This window comes from Drosophila miranda, chromosome 4 (assembly GCF_003369915.1).
Source record: "Drosophila miranda strain MSH22 chromosome 4, D.miranda_PacBio2.1, whole genome shotgun sequence".
Classification (NCBI taxonomy): domain Eukaryota; kingdom Metazoa; phylum Arthropoda; class Insecta; order Diptera; family Drosophilidae; genus Drosophila; species Drosophila miranda.
In genome coordinates, this window is record NC_046677.1 from 15,407,285 (window position 1) to 15,429,022 (window position 21,738).

The 21,738-nt window shown below is 43.6% G+C and overlaps 2 protein-coding genes across 3 annotated transcripts; both read left to right on the forward strand.

The window, feature by feature from the left end:
* Positions 1–782: 782 nt before the first annotated feature.
* On the forward strand, positions 783–1,890 carry LOC108161481 (S-phase kinase-associated protein 1-like). Its single transcript, XM_033392962.1, has one exon. It carries the CDS (start codon positions 783–785, stop codon positions 1,134–1,136), a length of 354 nt encoding a protein of 117 aa, XP_033248853.1. The 3' UTR covers positions 1,137–1,890.
* On the forward strand, positions 1,806–2,552 carry LOC108161623 (S-phase kinase-associated protein 1-like). Of its 2 annotated transcripts, none has more exons than XM_017295921.2 (2): positions 1,806–1,896; positions 1,949–2,551. In XM_017295921.2, exon 2 carries the CDS (start codon positions 1,980–1,982, stop codon positions 2,412–2,414), a length of 435 nt encoding a protein of 144 aa, XP_017151410.2. In that variant the 5' UTR covers positions 1,806–1,896; positions 1,949–1,979; the 3' UTR covers positions 2,415–2,551. The 2 variants fall into 2 exon arrangements, with proteins under 2 accessions (XP_017151410.2, XP_033249249.1); XM_033393358.1 differs by having other exon boundaries at positions 1,807–1,896; positions 1,959–2,552.
* Positions 2,553–21,738: the final 19,186 nt, after the last annotated feature.

Genomic DNA, 21,738 nt, shown 5'->3' on the forward strand with positions numbered 1-21,738 from the left:
TGGGAGAAAAGGAAACGAAGAAACGAAGAAAGGATTAAAATATCAGAAAAAGCGAATAAAGAAAAAAAAAACCCAGTGCAAAAGTTATAGAACTTTTCAGTAAATGAGAAATAGTTTAGCAATTAATTGAGTAGTGAGAATTATTTGAAAGCATTTTTCGAGTTCGAGTCTGAGATCGATTAGAAAAATATGTAACTAATTGTTGGGTCATAAGTTAGACGTTGAAGCTAAGAATGAATAGAAATTGACAGGAATTTTAAAGGATATTATTGCTTAATTATAAACAACGCATTCCTTGATTCAAGGTCAAAAAGTCAAGCCTGAAGCCTGTAGCATCTCTTTTCCCTTGTCAAATGTGTAGACAAAAGAATTCAAGGGATTTGTTCCACACACTCGCACTCAACAACATCGCGGACAACTTTAGACACCAGCTCCCTTATTGTTGCAATACTTGCACTTGGCTTCCTGGCGTCCAACTTCCTCGATATGGTTCCAAATCTCACTATACTTCCGAATAAGCGACATAGTGAATTTTTCAAAATTGTAAACAGCTTTGCCCGTAATATAAAAAGTGTGAATTAAACGCAAATATGAGCAAAGATGCCCTTTGCCCTTTGAGGAGCAGAATTGCGCAAAAAGTGAGTAGAGAACAAGTGAGTAAAAATGAACAAGTAAGTAAAAATGAACAAGTGAACAAAAAAAAAAAACAAGTGAACAACAAAGAAGAGTCCTCTGATGGCGAAGTCTTCGTTGTTGACGTGAAGCTAGTCAATTTTTCAAAAATGCTACGCAATATGCTTCAGAGCAGCTGGCTCGTGGACGATGGCAAGCCCTTTGTGCTCTCGAACATTACCGGCACCGTTTTGCGCATGGTGCTGGACTGGATACAGTACCATCAGGACGATCCGCAAGACACAGAGGATGCGGAGAAGAGCTCGGAGCTGCAGGAATGGGATGCGAACTTCGTCAACGTCGACCAGGATACACTCCACAAGCTGATTATGGCAGCCTGTTTTCTGGAAATCGAGGGTCTGGTGGATGTGACCTGCAAGGCTGTGGCCAACAGTATTAAAGGAAAGACTACCGCTGAGCTGCGCGAGATGTTCAACCTCAACGAGAAGAACGCTTCGGCTTGAGAGGCAAAGAAGCGTGAGGGGAGGACTGCCCCTTAACTTTATTCATGTGACATTCCAAATACTTGTACCCAAGCCTGAACAGGCAAAACTTCAATCACACACAACACTGCGACACTTTCGTATCAATGGTTTCACATGAATAAATGTTATATTAATTGCTAATAGTTGTAATAAATAAGACTTTGCTAAATTTACTGCGAAGTGAGATAGCATGATGGACAAAATGCTAAAGTCTTGCTCGTAACCATCTCTAAACAAAATGATGTTTTCCAGCACAGCCAGCAAGCAAACTTGGCTCTGAAAATTGCAACAGTCGATAATCTCTGCTACCAACTCTCAATGCATGCTTTTCCCCACAACGCTATCTGTGTTTTTGCAACTATTCGGTTCGCAAAGTCCAATGATATACAGCCGTAATGCATTTCAGTTCCCACTTGTCACAATTTTAAATAAACCGCGCTTGGACCCATCGCTCACTGCAATCGATAGGGATGGGGTTTTGGATGGAGAATATTTAATATTACATAAATGTTGTTAATATCCGGAAAAGTATAAAAGCAACAGTAAAAAATATTACGGAATGTATACTCGGAATAGTAAGGGATTAAAACAGAATAAATAGCCATGCACATAAAATCACACTTTATTCAATGTATCGATACGAACAATCGATATATTTTGTCACAGCTAACTTTCCATTGAAGAGAGCCACGAGAAATTGTGCTTAAAGCAAACAATTTGCTAAAGAAAACGAAAAAAAGTAAGTTAACAGAATGTACGTAATACAAATACTATATAAATAAACACCACAGAGAAATCCAGGATTGAAATTGAAAAATCAAGATGCCGGAAATTGCGCTGGAGTCCTCTGATGGCGAAGTCTTCGTTGTTGACGTGAAGCTAGTCAATTTTTCAAAAATGCTACGCAATATGCTTCAGAGCAGCTGGTTCGTGGACGATGGCAAGCCCTTTGTGCTCTCGAACATTACCGGCACCGTTTTGCGCATGGTGCTGGACTGGATACAGTACCATCAGGACGATCCGCAAGACACAGAGGATGCGGAGAAGGAGAAGAGCTCGGAGCTGCAGGAATGGGATGCGAACTTCGTCAACGTCGACCAGGATACACTCCACAAGCTGATTATGGCAGCCTATTTTCTGGAAATCGAGGGTCTGGTGGATGTGACCTGCAAGGCTGTGGCCAACAGTATTAAAGGAAAGACTACCGCTGAGCTGCGCGAGAAGTTCAACCTCAACGAGAAGAACGCTTCGGCTTGAGAGGCAAAGAAGCGTGAGGGGAGGACTGCCCCTTAACTTTATTCATGTGACATTCCAAATACTTGTACCCAAGCCTGAACTGGCAAAACTTCAATCACACACAACACTGCGACACTTTCGTATCAATGGCTTCACATGAATAAATGTTATATTAATTGCTAATAGTTGTAATAAATAAGACTTTGCTAAATTTACTGCGAAGTGAGATAGCATGATGGACAAAATGCTAAAGTCTTGCTCGTAACCATCTCTAAACAAAATGATGTTTTCCAACACAGCCAGCAAGCAAACTTGGCTCTGAAAATTGCAACAGTCGATAATCTCTGCTACCAACTCTCAATGCATGCTTTTCCCCACAACGCTATCTGTGTTTTTGCAACTATTCGGTTCGCAAAGTCCAATGATATACAGCCGTAATGCATTTCAGTTCCCACTTGTCAAAATTTTAAATAAACCGCGCTTGGACCCATCGCTCACTGCAATCGATAGGGATGGGGTTTTGGATGGAGAATATTTAATATTACATAAATGTTGTTAATATCCGAAAAAGTATAAAAGCAACAGTAAAAAATATTACGGAATGTATACTCGGAATAGTAAGGGATTAAAACAGAATAAATAGGCATGCACATAAAATCACACTTTATTCAATGTATCGATACGAACAATCGATATATTTTGTCACAGCTAACTTTCCATTAAAGAGAGCCACGAGAAATTGTGCTTAAAGCAAACAATTTGCTAAAGAAAACGAAAAAAAGTAAGTTAACAGAATGTATGTAATACAAATACTATATAAATAAACACCACAGAGAAATCCAGAACGAAAATGAACAGCCAGACAAGCCACGGATCCTCAACGTCTTCCGGCGCGGCTAAGAGACGCTAAGAGACAGCGCCGAGCACGAGCCGGTGCACGAGTTTGGCGAACAAGTCTTGGCTGACCTGAACAGCCTCTGCATGGACGAGCACTTGTCGGACGTGTCTTTCCTTGTGGAGGATCAGCGCCTGCCGGCGCACCGCATGATTCTAGGAAAGTGTAGTAATTACTTCCGCGACCTACTCTACGGTGACACGGCCGAGTCGGAGGGACAGATTCGAGTGGAGGCGCCGCTGGAGGCTTTCAAAATAGTCCTTGGCTACTTTTACTCGGGCACTCTGCCCATATCCACACTGGACCAGGATGCCATCATCCAAGTTCTCGGCCTGGCCAATCGGTTTGGTTTGCTGGAAGTCGAGTCGGAAATAGCCAAACACCTGGAGGAGAATCTGGCCGTCAGCAATTCAATCTTGCATAGCTGACCTTGAAATGCCTCGATTTCGTGGACAAAGAGGCGCACTTACTGCTGGAACACGACTCCACGACTGACGCCATCGAAAAAGCGCTCTGGTCATCGAATCTGCCCTACCTTGCCGCCGTGTTGCTATATAAAGGGAAAGGCGTAGATGTGGTGTCGGAAAAGGATTGGAGTAGTTTATCGGTCAACGAGAAAGAGAGCGTAATCATGCTTAAATTCTGGTGTTTAATCAATAATATCTCAGTCAAAGGTACTAAGAGTCAACTATCGATTAACTGCACCGTGGAGGTCTCTTGCGACATGACCCACTGGGTGGACGTTGGAAATGTCACAATTACATATTGCAAACCCGAAAAAGCCATCTGCTTCAGGCGCAGGCCGGTGCAGCCATTCACCGGACGCCTGAACGTTTTAAATGATGTGACGCTTAAAGCCCTTCTAAACACCAGTCGGAAAGTATAACCATATTCCCTAGACGATCGATCCACTTGGAGACTGTTTGAAGTAGCGACGCCTGAGTGAGGATTTAACGAGTTGTTCCTTTCCTTTTTCATTTAAATGGATTAAATATTTTTATTTGAACTTTAATTTCATTAATTAACTTCTCTGAACGACTTAAATTCTTATAACTACAGATAAATACACATTTGTATTACATATTTTATAGAACTTGTCTTGTTCGATTTCCAAGATCCAATGTTCTATGGAATTGGATGACTGGACAAACGAAACCCCTGAACCGAAGCCGCAAGTCCTCAAAGCTGGCCATCCAGCCAGGATCGGGCAGTTGCCCTCCCGCAACGGCAACACCCTCTCAGAGGCGACCATCATATAAGGACGATCTGTGGCATCCACAATGTTGAAGGTAAGATAAAACCGATCATTGACAATATCGACGACTCGACGAATATATATCAGATCGGATCATTTTAGTGCTTACGCAACCCCCAGCCACGCGCTTACTCATCCTCATCATCTCCCTCTCTCTCATACACTCTTCCCGGTGCAGTGTGTGGCATCTGGCGGAAACGAACCCATATATTGACTGAGCGACTGATTACCCAAGAGATTAGATTGGATTCTGGAGAAGGGTATGTTTCTGCCTCTTATATAACCCTGAAAGCGATTGTCTTATATTGAAATTTTATTTCGGATGAAATTGTCCTTTAAAATGTTACAAAATTCAGTCCATATTTATTGCTCAGCACCTCATTAGACGCTTCTTTGCTCCTTTGAGTCCCTTCATTTTGGATTTTGAAACCCTTTTACAAATTGTTGTATGAATGATTTCCCCCGTTTGCTGTCAAAGCGTCCACAATTTCAATTTGCAAGCTCTGCAAGAGTCCCTGGCTCTGTCCCCAAGTAGAGGAGTAGTCTCCTTTTCGTTCATTATCTGCCTTGTAATGTCTGTTTATTAACAATAACGTATAAAAGAGAAGCGAGATGGAAAGGAGATGCACAGAAAGGAAGAAAGGAGGAAAGGCAAACGGCAAAGGGAAAGCGCAAATAATGTTTAAACAATTTGTTGTCGTTTCGTTTCATTAAATGTCTATTTCGCCTCCATGGACCGACCCCGACCCCCCAAGCGGCGCCACGCCCGACACTAACAGTCTATTCCATTCTGCATCTGGACCGGACCGGACCGGACCGGGGGCTGTCATTATAATTTGCAAAAACTCGCGGAGAAAGAGCGCAAAAAAATTAGCAATAAAATGAAAAGCAAAGTGAAATGGCCGCAGGAGCTGGAATCACGACAAGAGAGAGTCGAGTCGGGACCACTTGTTGCTGCCGCATTGCTGGTGCTGGTGATGTTGCTGCTGCTGGTGCTGGTGATTTCCTGCGCTGGTGGCAGGGGCACGGCACTCGCCGAGGCACTCGCTCAGCCACTGCCGACTGACGCTTCCTGGAGCATCCACTTGGCAGTGTCCGTACGCGAAATTATTATTGCTTTGCCTTCCTTTTCTGGGCAATCTTCATTGTACCCTCAGAAAGATGGGTACTATGGGTTTGATATTAACCTGGCAACGAGCAGCCACAAACGAATGGATATAGAAATAGATATCCCCTAGTTTCACAGATATCTGGCATACACCTCCCTCCAGTAGGCAGTATGTAATAAAATCTCAATCCTATTTGCCATAAAAACGATGGGTCGATGGAAGTTCTTGTTTAGAACATCTTCTAGAAATTATATTTCTTAATTTTTGTTTATTTATATTTCAAAGGGTATCCAAAAGTGCGACCTCCAAGGCTGCTAAACATTTCTGGTTCTTCGGCTCTGTTCTTTTTGTTTGTAGCGCTGTAAAAATTATTATTTTTATGCTGCCTGGATGGCTAGTCAAGTCGAGACGGGGACGGGGACGGGGACGGAGTCGAGTCTGTTGCCTGCTTCATGCCACTTGAATGACTCATTAAAAGTGATTTCATTTTAAAACATTTTCCTCGCTGCGGTTCCTGCCTCTGCCGCACCATCATTGTCCGCTGTCCACAGTCCGCTGTTCGCTGCCTTCCTTGGGCTTAGCGCCTTATCAACTGAGAGGCTGAGCCGCTTTTCCGTTTGCTCCGCTTCAGGTCTCGTTTTCCCTGCCCTCCAACTTCTGGCTGTCATTTAATTTACTTGGAGTTTACTTTTTTAATTCGCTTAGCTACTTTGCCGCCGTAAATCCTTGAGAAAAGGACAACGAGAAAAAAGAATAGGACATTTGCCCGGAGATAAGCGCTGTGAGTCACTCAGCAACCTACCCGTCTTCGGTCTTCCAGTCCTTCTCTCCGTAATAGGATACAAAATTGCAATGTTGCTGCAGATACAGCGGCAGCAGCAGCAGCAGCAGCAACAGCAGGAGCATCAGCTGAACCAGCTGAAACATCAAGAGCGATGGGTACGGTAGAGCATCCAGGCCTTCATCCTCTTGGACTTCAGCTTGTTTGGCTTTTGTCAGCCCTTTTTACCTAATTCCCTAGATTAGCTGCATTATGCGCCACACCGGGCGCATAATAACAGCCCGGCTGGCAGCGGTCCGGGCCGGGCCGGGCCGGGCCTACCATGCTGTTCATCCTCATCCCCATCCCCATACTCATCCTGATCCACAGCAGCATCCTAGCTTCACCAGCTGCATATGTGAGTGAGCATAACTTGAGTAACACTACACTGAGCGGAAAGACGCTCTCTTTCAAACTATTTTCGAATTATCCATCTGAAAAAATGGATCCCAAATTGAGTGGAAATGGAAATCAATATAAAATTCCACCAATTGGAGATACAAATTTTCTCTTCACAAACCTTAAGCTCAATCGTTTCTAGAGGCCAAAATGCATTATTTCTAATGTTTACTAAAGGACTTTGAAATGACTTTCGAAGAATTTCTGGTAATTATTCCATTGTTGAACTATGATATATGCATTTATATACTTTCGATTCGAAAATGAATAACATAGAGTCCAAATTGTATCATTCTTAATACCGGAAGACCATGGTTTCAGGGCGTGGATATTATGAAGAAACCAACTCGCTTTCTGGGAAACTTAACAAACTTCTTCTCAAACTCCGTTCAGTAATTATTCGCGTTAATTTCAAACTTGAACATTCTCCGAGTGTATGATAATGACGATGATGATGGCTACTACACGATGTTGCAATACCCCTCTGGGCGGTGCAGCCAGTTGCATCGGAATCACACACGAGCACACACACTCCTCGCAGGCACACAGATAGCACTCCACGTACTCAACGTATGTGAAGGAGGCTCTGCAGCACTGCACTACTTAAAGTGTCCTACACAGCACATTTGACCGGAGGCCTAGAGTTGCCATCCGTCTGGGCTGCACTGTACCGGTACTCGCACAGGAACTCACAGTCGCAGTCGCCTCGCTTCGATTCGCTTTCGTTAGAGTTGCACGAGCCAGGGCAGCGGTGGTGGGGTGGTGGCAGCTGTGTGGGTGTTGCTGGTGGGCAATAAATTTCCATTTAGCCATGAACAACAACTAACGGCTTCTGCCGGCGACCAGGGACCGGCGACCGCTCAACTCTGGAGCGAGCGACCCGCTATCCCGGCTATCCAAGCCGCCTCTGGGAGCGAATGGAGCTCAATGAAGCGTCACGTGGAAATGGTTATAATTGCATTCGCGCTCTCTCTCTCTCTCTGTCCCCGATTGCTGCCCGCCGCAATCCAACTTGCAGCTCAAACTGTCGCTGTCGCTGACGCTGCCCCGTGCCACAGCCAGGCAATAATTTTGACGCTTGATTGATCAAAGCAGCAGCACCAGCAGCCGTCGTCGTTGTACTACCAATCCCCCATACTCCATACACCATACACCATACCCCATACCCATGCCCATTACCATTCTCCATCCTGAACCTCATTCCCGTGCCACATCCACATGCAACGAGCTGCTGCTGCCGCTGCTGTTGTTTTTATTGGTTAGTAGCCAAAGTTACAGCACTTTTACACGCTTCTGTTTGTTCGCTTCTCCTTTTTAATGTAGCGTTCAAAATTTTTATTTTTATTATGCAGCGGATGACTCGCTGATTGGGGAGCGTGGAAGGAGAGTAGCTTTCAGATACAGATACATATGCGCGAGTGTGTCTAGGAACCAGCAGCTACAACAGCTGACTGACTGACAGACGTAGGGACTTCCCGACTGACTGACTGACGGTCTGACTGACTGACGGACAGACCCCCTGACTTGGCCTGTCGGACTGATAGTAAAGACTGCCTGACTTGAGTGTGCAATAAATCAAATTTTAAGTCGCCTTTGAGCAAAGTTAAATTGCAGCCGGAAGCCCCAAGAGCATTAACCATCATGGTTTATCAATAGTTTGGTTTTTTCCAGCGAACTTTTCGATGCAGGCCCCAAAAGGAAGCCAAAAGCCATAAGAAAAATTGCAAATTAAACTGTCAGCTGGGGGATATGGAGAAATAGTTGGAAAAACAGTCATTATTAAAGATATTTTTCACTAAATTAACACGAGACGAAAGCAAACTATATTTATTACATTGCACGCTGAAATATTTGTATGTCCTTTACTGTGATATCAATAGGTTTAAGTTTAATGATTGGAAACACTCATTTGGTGACCCCGACTTGATACAAAAATTAAAGAAAACTCTGACAGAAGGAATAACAACCCTACCAAATATATATCCCTGATAATCATCGAGTGTCGAGTCGATGATGCCATTGCAATGATCCTTCTTCGATCAATTTTATTCTATAGTCCTATATCTAAAGGTTCGACTCCCAAAGCTGCCCTTCGTTTTTTGTTCCCTCATCTAATATTTGATTTTAATACTTTGCTGATTAAATTAATAATGTAATTTGCGCCTTTGTTTGTCCATACACTAATTTGTTGTGTAACTTTCTAAATATGCCGCATGAATATTTACCAAACTCATGGAGAATGTTTTTTTTATTCTAATTTAATAAAAATGAATGATGAAAATACATGTAAGGCATATGAATACCAACACTTCATGTGTGGCTCCGGGTACGATTCCAGCCGTAATCCCTTTTGTATCGTTGCGGAATTCCTTGGAAAATTCAAACTCTTGTGGACAGTTATGAATGCCACTTGCAAGTGCATAACAATGCCACGGCCTGGCCTGGCCTGGCCTGGCTCTGGTCTGGCTCTGGTTGCACTCACCAATCAATCCAATTTTCTTTCGCCCCGACCCATGGACTGACTGTATCCCTCTGCAGCTGGAGGAGGAGGGGTACTTGTATCTCTGCGAGTGTTTTTGTGGGGTGCTCGATTCATGTTTGAATTGGGGACGCCCTTTTTTGGACTCCCCCAAACGACCTGGAACTCTATATCTGCTATTCACTTTTTGGTTCCCTCTCATGTTCCCGCCAGAGCAGTCCAGTCCAGTCGTCCTCGTCCTAGTCGCCGTTGACGTTGTCGTCGTCGTAGCCCAGTTTCAGTTTCAGTTACAGTTCGAAAACAAAGCCACTGGGCAATAGTGGCAAACAAAGTGCACGTATCTGCAAGATACACGAGCCACGACGCTGCTGGTGAGGCCGAGAGCGAGGGCAGCAGGGGCCTAAAAAGGCTGCTGTGGGTGTCGTCGGTGTCGGGAGGCAAATCCGGCATGGATTTTGGCTTAGGCAAATGTTGCTAATAAAACAATTATGCACTACACAGAGCAGGACAGGCCCCAGCCCCAGAAACGGAAACAATGGCAAAGAGCTTGGGAGCTAGAGATGAGCCCCAGCAGAGGGGAGCGTGAGCTGTAGTTATTTTTATCTTTCGATATGGATATGGGCAGTATCTGAGTATATCCTATGATATAACAGTAGATTTCTGAACGCCGCAAGGACTTGCTTGACGAATGTTTGATAGATTCTTGCAGCAGCCAACAATATCTCAAAGGAGTATACGATTCCTGAGAGTTCTATAAAGTTGTTTCTTTAGCAGTATCTGCAGACCTCACGCTACCATCTCCTGCAGTGACCAGCACAAAGTTCGGTGTATCATTGTTGCTGCAGTTGAGAAGGAGCCCATTGTCTGGCCGGCGGCAGTGGCGTGTAACAGTAACTATCCGAGAACAGGGTCGCATATGTGTGCGCTCCACTATAGGACGGGGACGGGGCCGGGCCCGGGCCCGAAAACTATGCCAAACAATGGCGCCTCAATGCCAGACCGACCACAAAGCGACCACCGACTCAGCTCGGGCTCTAACCCGGGCTCGAACTCGGGCTTGGGCTTGGGCTCCGTTGCAGCAATACGAGTACGAGTACGAGTATCTGTTCCTGAAACTGAGGCTGATGTGAGACTGAATCAGAGCCTGATGATGACCAACCTCGCCACGTTTTTTTTTTGGCCCGGTATGGGGGCCTGAGAATGCGAGGATTGTAGCTGGCAGCTTTTGGCTGGGTGTCGGATAAGTTATAGAGCAGATCGGAGACAATGGGGGACCACAGTTTTGCTCGGGTTGCGGCGAGAAAAAAACACACAAAATTTCGTTGTAATGAAACTTGTTCCGTTGCTGTTCTTTCCTTTTGTTTTTTGTCATCGCTGTTGCTGCTGTAGCTGTTGTTGTTGTTGTTGTTGCATGTATCTTTTAGATAATCTTCATTTCTCGTTTGCGGCTAATGGCCTGGCAGTGGCAGCGGCAGCAGCAGCAGCAGCAGCATCAGCACTCGGACTCGCACTCAAGGATATCGCCGCCTGCCGGAGTCATGCTTTATGGCCATGCTATCTCTGGCAGTGTGGCAGTCTGGCAGTCCAGGGTTCTACCATCTTTTCTCTTTTCGGACTCCTCTGGTTTTCTTTTTTAAATGGGACACGTTGTGGTCTGTGTGTTGATGAGTGTGGCCCTGGACTAAGTGAGACCCCGAGAAGAGCACAGAGCATCATATCATCATCCTGGCCTGCATTTTGGGTCTGGACTTGCCTTTTTGCGGTTTCACATACAGCCAGCCTGCCAGCCATCCAGCCAGCCGCACACTTGTGCATATTTAGAGATACTCAAAATGAGATACAAAGATACATTCGGACTTCCTACCATTTTAGCTGTTTTGTTTGATGGGCGGCACACACGACTGCCTGAAAATCATGTGGTAGGACGACCGACGGAGGCACAAGAATGAGAACGAGAACGAGAACTGTGTGTGTTTTCCAGGCCAACTTCCTGGGACCGGGACCCAAAGAATAAGAGACTAAAGACTGGGCTGGGCACTACGATGTGTGCCAACTCGCAGGCTGGCCGAGATTTTTTCCCTCTGCATCGAAATTTTGAGATATTCGCCTTGATATTAATACAAAAGGCCGGGCCAGAGCCAGGGCCCAAGGAGAAGGAGCGGCCTCTCCCATTCCCAGTCCCAGACCCAGACACAGTCCCACTTACAGTTAACTTGAAACGCATCTTCTTTCGGTTTGGGCCCGTTTTTTTGGTCGCGTGGGCGTCTTCTCAAGATTGCTTTTTGCTGGATGATAGCCCGTCTGTGGAATGTTGTCGAAGCGACTTAACTTCATAATTTTCATGAATTAGCTTTGTCCCAACCACGAGAGAAGACAATGCAGATGGTTTTTGGTTCAGGGCCGGCATCGTTGTTTTTTGTGGGTTTTGAATGTAAGTCAGACGCAGCCGCAGACTCATGGCTTGTTTAAACAGCTAATAAGATTAGATTTCGCAAGCATCTAGACTCTTATCATTTATAGATTGACGACATTTTGCTTACTTGATGATTGAGAAAATAGCTTGTCTTACATTTCCCAAAGTAAGCTGAAAATAAATACAGTATTTTGACCTTAAACCTCTTGTTCCTTATTCCCGAACCCTGCCCATTTCTACCCTTAACTTTTTGTATAAATTTCCATTATAAGAACCTTCCTCATCCTCAAGCTCTTCCATTCGAAGTCCCAGTGTCCTAGACCAACCCCCGAGAGCATGGTGTTCTACTACTACCCTTCGGAATCATCTCTATAGAGTCCTCCATAATCATCATATCTTTACTTTAACAAAAAACATTCATTCCCTTACAAAATTATATGCATACTCACTGATGTGCATATTTCTTGCCATAATCTCCTTCTTTGGCTTAAAACAATACACCGCTCGGCGGTCATCAATTCTCTTTACTTTCTTCATATTTTGGCGTGTTTCACTTTGATTTAAAAGGCGCCAGTCGACGCCGACTGGATGCGACATCGAGAATGACACCGGGGCCCCCCCATGATTTTGTATGATAAATATTCAGCTCAAATTACCAAAATAACTTTCAGGAAAAGGAAAAAACAGGCGAAAACTTTTGCTGGAATTCAAATTTGTTGGCGAGTCTCGAGTTTCAGCATTTCGAAATGCAATTGCTCGGTTCGTGTTCAGTTTTTGGTGTTGGCTGTTGGCTGTTGGGTGTTGGTCCTGTCCTGTCCTGGTTGTTTGGCCGTTGTTCTGGACTAACACACAAATTAATGTCACGGCAGGTGGCTGAAAGGTGAAAGGTGGAGTCCAATTAAAAAACATATTTTTTTAATTGCATTTTTCTCGATGGTGTGTCAGAGCCTGTTATTACCATTGTTCCTGCCTGCTCCGCAATGGCTGTTGTTTCTCTCTTTCTTGTAATTGGTTTATTGACGGAGAATGAAAAATCAGGCCAATATATACGCTATATGGGTACCTGTATATAGAGGGGTATATAATACGAGTTCGAGCTCGAGTTGGAGTATATAATCCACAATGGGCCGCATATTGCTGTATGGATTGCATATTTGTGCGATGTTTGCTTAAACTTTTCTGCCCGGCTCAATTAAAAATTGTTTATTTAATTTGCGGCAGTCGCACAATTTAATTTTAATTAAATACATTTTTAATGCATGACAGGTAATGGAATTGAATGTTAATACTACGCCAAATACTATGCACTGCATTTGGTAAATCTGTTAATTGCAATGCGGGCCCTACACCTGACAACATCGTCTAGACAACAGATTTAATACAATTAAAAAGATACATCATTAGGTACATTAGGAGTATTAAATACTCCGCAATTCAGCGATTTCTATTTCGAGAAAGTACACCTTATAGTCCATCTTACTTTAAAGATATAACACTTTATGCTTAGTTTTTATTGATAGATTCTAAATATGTTATATTTTCTCACAAATCAAGTTTCGATTACCAATACAGAACCCAGTTAGTGCTCCCCCAATCTCCTGCCAATTCACACTGACAGATTTTTACCCAAAAGAGATTTAGTAAAGGTCCCTTCACAAAAACCCTTCCCACCACACCCCACCCAACCCATTCAGAACCAGGCAATAATCTTAAAGAAATGTTAAATCCAGTGGAATAGCCATGACTTGATTAGCAGCTGCCTAGCCCTGCGGCAAATGGAAGATGCCTCGACCATAAACTATTTGAGTTTTGGCCTAGAGATGGCCAAGCCAGGCTACCCGTATCCCCATCTGCCTGTCCCCATTGCGGCCCCATTTCACTTTGACCCTTTTGGCCCCTGTCTGTCTCTCTCTCTCTCTCTGTCTCTCTGCCGCTTTTGGCCCGCCTGGTGACTGGCCGAATCCACTTTTGGCTTGACGCAAAGCTCCCATCATGGCCGAACATTACCAAACATTACAATCCCCCACAGCAGCAGCAAAAACAGCACTGGAGGAGGCAGTGGCAGCAGCGTCATTCATTCGGCATGCAAATGCGCAGATCGAACTGATAATATCATGCCATATACGTTCCAGCCAGTACGGGATGGGACGGGACCTCGGGGGGGGATGGGATGAATATTCGCGCATAGTTTTTTCCACTCTTTGCACCCCGGGGATCGCATAGTGGAAGGGTATATATTTTTACAGTAGTTATGCCATCAATAGACATCCAAAGTGATATGGAAATAACCTTCTACCTTTAGTCATCACATAATCAATAGATCGTTACCTATTATAGGAACTATTCAATAATATATCGCAATAAATTTCTTCATTCACATCGAAATCCATTATCTTTCGTTCACAGGATCGGCACATTTTAAGGACTATAATTCCGTAAGTAGAAACATGCAAAAATACATCTAAATATTAGGTATCATCTAGTCTGTACTTCGAAGGTCCTTCTGCTTGTTGCCATTTCTCCATTTGGTGTGCAAATAGCAGGCCAAGAGATGGCGAGGCGAGAAAGCCTAGTCAGATGGTGGGCCAACAATGTGGTAGACAAACTTTTGGCAGAACACAGATAGTTTCGCAAATTAAATTGCGCAGACATCAGGCGAGGGGCGGCAGAGGGGAGGGTGTCAGCAAAAGAAGCGAGGGCGCTGCGAGGGCCAGACAGAATGAGGTCATCATCATGACGGCGTCGGCGGCGGCGGCAGCAGTTTAAAACCAAAAAAAAAACCAATAGGCCAAAAACGAAACATGAAAAAACGAAGGATTTGAAACTAAAACATACATTTAACGAGCGGGAACATTGTGCGACACGGCAAGGGCCGCGGCTCTACTTATTTGACCTGTAGCTCATTTTAGAATTAGAGGATATGCCGTTCTACCGATCTAATCGATCTAAAAGCGAGAGAAAATCAATAGATTGGAACATTTCTCTCCATATTTTGATTGAAAATCAAGAAGTGCCCTTTGTCTTGAGAGAATTGTGGAATTTGAAAGGGTTTCATCCGCCTGTCACATAAATCTATAAGGGTACAGTATACCCCTCGAATACCCAGGACTATACCAGCAGCAGCAGGCAGGAAGAACGGTAGTGGCGACATGGGGAGCCATCAAAAACAGCAGCGGCAACTGCAACTGCAATAACAGCTGCCCGCCGAATGTGTGGCAACTGCAACACTTTCGCTAACAACCCGGCAACCAACTAACTTCGTCGGCTGTAAAGTATTGTTGTACCCCCTAGTCCTTGCCACACATCCGCGAAAATGTGGAGGCGCATGGTTTGGTTCGGGGCTAGAGGTGGCGCACCGCTAAGTGCAACTTTTGACTTTTGCCGGGCCGTTGCAACGTGGAGCGTCGAACGTGCGTGCTCGTAACACATCACGTGTGCCTGGGGAAACCCCAATAACCCCCACAACCCACACACACCATAGAACCCCTTCGCGAGACGCATAAAGTTTGGTTATAAAAATGTTAACTACGCTGTCAACGACATGTCGACGAAGCCGACGTGCATCAGCCACAGCAACAACAGCAACAGCAGCACAAATAACTACCGATCGCAGGCCAAGTAATAAAGTCTCAAGTAAGTGGCGGGTGGTAGCCCCGCGCAGCAGCTACAGTGAGGGAAAAATAATGGGCCTCTGAAATCTGCAACTAATCTGCAAGCCACGTACATATATTGTTTCTGCTTTCTGGGCACCGACCTTTTCTCGTCGGAGTTGTATTGTCGGCAAAGACTGTGTGTATTGTTGTTGGCTTCTTGGGACCGACTCAGTTGTCTAAGGGGCCTTCAGGGGCGATGGACAGCCCAAAGAGAACTCAAGTACCAGTACCCTGCGCGCTCGTACCACGAAGCATTGAACGAAAATGCATACAATTGGATGTTCCCAATTCCCAACTAATTTCAAAACAAACTTTTCTTTTCGTCAGTGTATCCCTGGTCACATGCACTGACACCTGCAAAGCGTCACACCCACTCGAGATGCCAGGACCACACCCACACACACACACACACACAGCCACGTAATTCTGTATAAAATTCGCATTTTATGGCAAGTTTTGGAAAATGAATTTTTGATCAACTGCAGCAAAGTTCAACCGAAACTCAAACACATAGATACCCACGCACACGGGGGCACACATGGGGGACATATGCGATAGTGGGACACACATACACACATAGATTATGCTTTCCTTGAGACGTGCCCCGTTGAAGCAGCTTCAATGCCGCATGCTGGGTCCATAGACTCGGCCAAGAACTCACACACAAAGAAAGCAGTTGCTAAAGTAATGGAATGGGAGCTTGGACTTTAATTCGATTTAAAAGGTATCGCATCCATAGAGAAGGACAAAGGAGTGAAAAGGGTTTCCAGAGCAGAAGCGAAAGGGAATGAAAAGAGAAGGACTGAAACATGGTAGGACAGGTGCAATGATATTATTACTTAAACATTTTAGTCGAAAAATGAATGTATTTCAGTGGCATTGGCTGGTGGCAGACATCTTAGAGGTAGGAGTATGTGGAATTCATGAAGTTTCGTTGAAATATCATGTAATTTAACAATAGTCCTCTTTCAAAAGTTTCCCTTCTGGCACGTTACTCTCCTGATTACCCCCAACTTTTTCTGCCCTGCTGCGTCATGTCCCCACACATGTGCCCCTCTGCACTTTTGGGCTGCCACCAACACCTCCCCATTTCCCCATTGGGCCATAAACTATATTTCCGCCACATATCCATATGCACAAAGGGAGAATGAAAGAACTGGAGAGCAAAGAAGCCGCGGACAGACCTCCGGACATAGCATTTGCCACTATCAAAGGAAAAAGGCGCCACACCAGAGCCACTCTGTCTCCGGCTGCGGCTCCGTCTCCATTTCCGTCCCTTGGTCCGTGTCCCTGCCCCACACTATATAGTGCTATACCACTCACACTTACACCTCAAACTCATTTTGGTCGGTGGTTACTTTAGCCATTTGCCTTACGGCAGCTAACTGTTCTTGCTGGCTGCCTGCCACTGTGTAGCTGTAGCTATTGATGCTGCCCCTGTGACAGCCCCTGCCACTGTGCCTGGTGTGGCTGCCATACTGCCAATGCCACTGATGCGGTTTTGGAGCAGCTTCGGCAAGGACAAACGTCAGAGAGCCAGCCCATCAACTTTGCTTTCTATTACACTTACACATGCCCCACACACACATGCCACATGCCTCACATACACACACAACCGCCCTCACATACAGCACAGAGACAATTGTCGCCCTCAGTGACCCCAAGTGACGAACCAAAAAAAAAAAAGATTCCTCCTCCAATTTAGACAGAAACGAACGGTGTAACGACTACCGGATACCCCCTTAAGTTTTTACCCGTAAAGAAATTAGTTTTTGTTGCTAAAACAACTTTAGAAATTAAAGTTTCAATAATTATAAAATCATGATGATTTCCAAGATACTTTTGTTCATAAAAAAGAGAGAATAGTATAACTATAGTCACACTGGTATTGATCCTGTTCTGTTCCTTTCAAAGTGCCTTATACCAAAGACTAGATACTGGAATATTGCCTAGTCATGACATACAATTTGTTATTCCGTTTTTAACCATCAATTGGCCGTGTCATGCCCAAGCTACGTATTTTGTTTTGGCTTTCTTGGGACCGACTTGAGCGTGTCGGATCATCGGACAGAAAATTAACTCTTTTCAAAGCCTGTGTATATTGTTGTTGGATTCTAGGACCGACTCAGATGCCCAAGGTATTGTAGAGCCCTTGCTCAAACTCAAACAAATTTCATCAGATGATACAAGGCTGATCCATAAATTGGTACGTAAGTCCAGAGGGAACAACCATGGGCAACCACTCGCACAAAGACACCATACCCACGGCACTAGCCGAGTACTCGGTATAAAACGAAAGTCGAAACGTTGTAAATTCATAAAATTTGCTGTTTGATGCGTTTTCAAGTAAATTGAGTTCCAACCCTCGAACGAAGTGAAATGAAATAAAAACCGCACAGACTGAGAGAACGATTGGGGCACTAAGGGGAGCAGGACAAACCCCAAGATGGGTGACGAGACGGAGACGGCGAAGCCGACGCCTGCCGCATGTTAAATGTCATTTTTATGGCGCTTTGATTATATTTTCTATTATCGAAGACATTTCGGGGTTCCACACACACACGCACACACTCCCCCATGTATATACACGATGAGAAACCGCCCCTTAAAGTGGAAGATGGCAACCCTGCCAGCCCGCCATCATACTTAACCCATATTGAAGGAGAGCTTTTGCTTAAGCTCTGCGACTGGCAGTGGGACTGGGGCAGGGATTGGGATTGGAATTGGATTGGAGAGTGGACTGGAGTGGAATGGCAATTGAGTAAATCTGAACTCAAATTAAATTCAATAATATAATCATAATAATAATCATAATAAATGCTAAATTATGTGGACCAGCCAACACGGCGTATGCATAATTTTGTTCGACTAAGAGAATGTCAGATTCCATCCTGTGTCTGCCCCTGCCTGCCCCCCGCCCCATCCTCACGACCATGTAATCGCATTGACTGATGGATGGCTATAAGTATTCAGGATGTACGTGTACGTGTACGGATGTATGTCTGATGTCTGATGCGGCAGAGACCCATCAAATTTTTGCATAACAAATCAATTTGAAATATTAAAATGCATTTTCCGCAAAACAAGACAGGCAACAAGAGGCGGCAGGAGGTAGCAGGCAGGATTCAAACTCAAACGAGACCAACAATAAATAACTAAAATTCATGTTTAAATTTTGAGAGAAATGAACAGAGGGGGGAAGGGACGGAGGGGAAACAGCGGACCTATTTGCATTCTGTCCGAAAGTAGGCAGTAGGAAGGACATCAACACTCGAAGGCAAATGCAAATGTTTCTGGCATAATCAACATACGCACACGAGCAGATCGCCCCAGGGCCAATCTATATCTACTATATACGTACACTGCGGGAAAAGGGAGCGCCCTAGAAACATGTTTCCAGAAGAATGGTTATATCGAATATAAAACAGAACCTCAAGCCACTCAACTCTTGGCCAAACTGAGGATGGGAGAATGGGGAATCAAGAGAATTACTTACATCAGGAATTGGTTTTAAAGTAGGGTATAAATTATTCTTACAAAATTGATAATATTCTTCTTTTTCACTTGATTTCATATGACAATTATGGATATTTTTCGCAGTGTATATTCTTATATATATATGGGAAACTATAGATTTGTTTGACATTTTGTTTGCCAGCCTCCTTCCTTGTATTAATTATGGCTTTGTCCTCTATGTCTCTGTGTCTTTTGCCAATTTTCCTTCTCTGGATACGACACATGCCCACAAACGGCATGGACCTATCATGTTTCAGGCAATGTTTTGCCAAAGATTTGGGAATTTCCCAATTATTTCAAGCCATGGATTTGCCATGACGTTAATCTGAACACATCATCAAATATGAACAAAACTAGGCTCTTTAATGCACAGACATATGCATGCGAAATGCAGTTTGACTTTTGTTTAGTGGTCGACTTATAACAAGTATGATTAAAATAAATTTTTCTTTGCAAATACACCCGTAAATCACTTTAATTATGAACAAGCTTACGTACGCCATTGAATTGAAAGAATCTGTGGATTTATTAGCAACAAATTCATAATTAAAACAATTGAATCGGTTAACCACTAAGCCATTGATTGTCGCTTTGTTTAGTACTCAAATTTGACATAAATTCATTATAATAATATAACTTCTCATCGAGAGTGTCATATTCTTCACTTTCCATTTCTTACGCTCCGCAAACTCTCGGAAAAGTCCCAATTACTTTTAGCAAAATTGCATTATTCAAGGAAGCCACAGAAAATCAAAAACATGTGTTGGAACGGAGGCGAAAATTTAATCTGAAATGTTTTTCCGGATTACAATGGAAATGCATTTTGCTTAAATTTAAATCTGTTTGCTTTTGTGACACTCTCACTGTTTGGCAAATGAAAATCACACGGAAAACAAATAACAAACCAAACCGAAGTAAATATATGTGTAAAATCCGGAGAATTTTAAAAAGATTTGCATTTTTGTTTAAATTTTGAAGGCCCAACTTATGTGGACTTAGTCGAGATTTAAAGGATGTCAAGGCAGCCAATTTGTCGATAGCTTCTAATTTATACACGTATTGATTACAATGCCAGATTTGCCATTTGCAGAATTTGCTGAACCAGAAGATAAAGAGGGTCGAGGGGTAGAGCAGAGGGGTTGAAAGAGCAGATAAATATTGTGGTAGTACAAAAAAAGGTATAAGCCAATGGAAGACTAATGGATACCCGGTTCCAAGTATGGTGTATAGATATAGATTTAAATGGATAGGTCATAGATACTAAAAATACAATGGGTATTCAATTTTTGGTTTCTAGCTAAAATTTGCTTGCCTTTGCTCTTACAGGGTAAGTCCCGATCCTTTTGTCTATAGAATATACCCTTCAATTTTCCATGTACCGTGTACCAAAAACCCAAAGCACTTTCCCAGCAAAACCCAATCACTTGAGCCATAAATCTTGCACACACTCAACACTCGAAATACTGAAAATACTCGAAATAAAAAAAAACAGTACCAGCACCAGATGTATATACAGATATAAATGTATTCGAAAGATTTTGCTTATGTGCTTTGTGCTCTGGGATTCTAGGGTTCTAGGGCAGGGTCTTAGCAAGTGACGGGAATAATCCGCTTGGCGCTTAAATGCAAACAAGTGTAGTGCTGTGCATGTAAATACTAATAGATGATTATGTAGTTGAGCAAACACCAACAGGCAAACAGGCGAACGGGCAAACGGGCAAACAGCAAACAAGCAGCAACAATAACTATGGCAACATCTACTCGTACTATAGGAACAACGACATCCGAACAACATCGGTCACACATAGTTACATGTACCCAAAAGTGCACTCAACCAAGAGAAAGCTCCATTTGTTGTTTAGTTGTTGGCTTGTTGTTGGGCTTTCGGGGCCTGTCGGGGCACACTCGACGTATTTGTTGCCTTGAGGTCATTATATCGCAAAACAGCAGTTACCCAAAATGTTCCCAAAAGCTTTTGTGTGACAACTCACGAGGGGGTAGGGGACTGTATGGGGCCGGGTGCATTACATGCTTCAATTACAACTACAGAAGCAGTGGCAGCATTGGGGATTGCTCGAAATTCGAATGTGAAACATGGAAAAAAGTAAAATAAAACATGGAAATAAATGTCATTGACTAAATGACAAATAACTTGACAGTTTTCATGCTCCCAACTCGTTAGCCAAGAGGGTAAACGACGTATTGCGAAGTGCATTTCGATTTCTTAGAAATATTTTATTACTTTATATACAGAGGAGAGTAGCTGCTTTAAAGCATACATAACATATACATATCTGTTAATACGGAAAGTTATAAATTAAATATGAATCGCAATAGCTCGGACTGTCCTCATTCTTGGTGCAAATTTGCAAACTTTTCACTGCTTGCTTTTGAGTTTTGGGTGGATGTTGGCTTTGCCATTCAACCGTATTTTATTAGCGACTCTTTCATATTTTTCCAGCTATATATGTATGTATATGTTGGCAAACTAATCCATAAATGCCGACATGAGACAAAGGGCCACATTAATGATGGGAAATGTTTCCAAAAAATGTTTGCACTTCTGTTCGCTCATCTGTGTGGATATACTCGATCTGTGTGTGTGTGTGTGTGTTTGCCAGGACAAACACAAAAGCCTTTGTGTGGGCGACTTTTAATGCATTTCAAAATCATGCGACACACACAAAAGCAGCATTCTCTTTCTGTGCCAAAAGCTGTCAAAGACAAAATTACAAAATGCAAAAACTCAAAAACTCAAAAATGAAAAAAGGGGGAAAAAAGCAGAGAAATATCAAAAGCCACAACT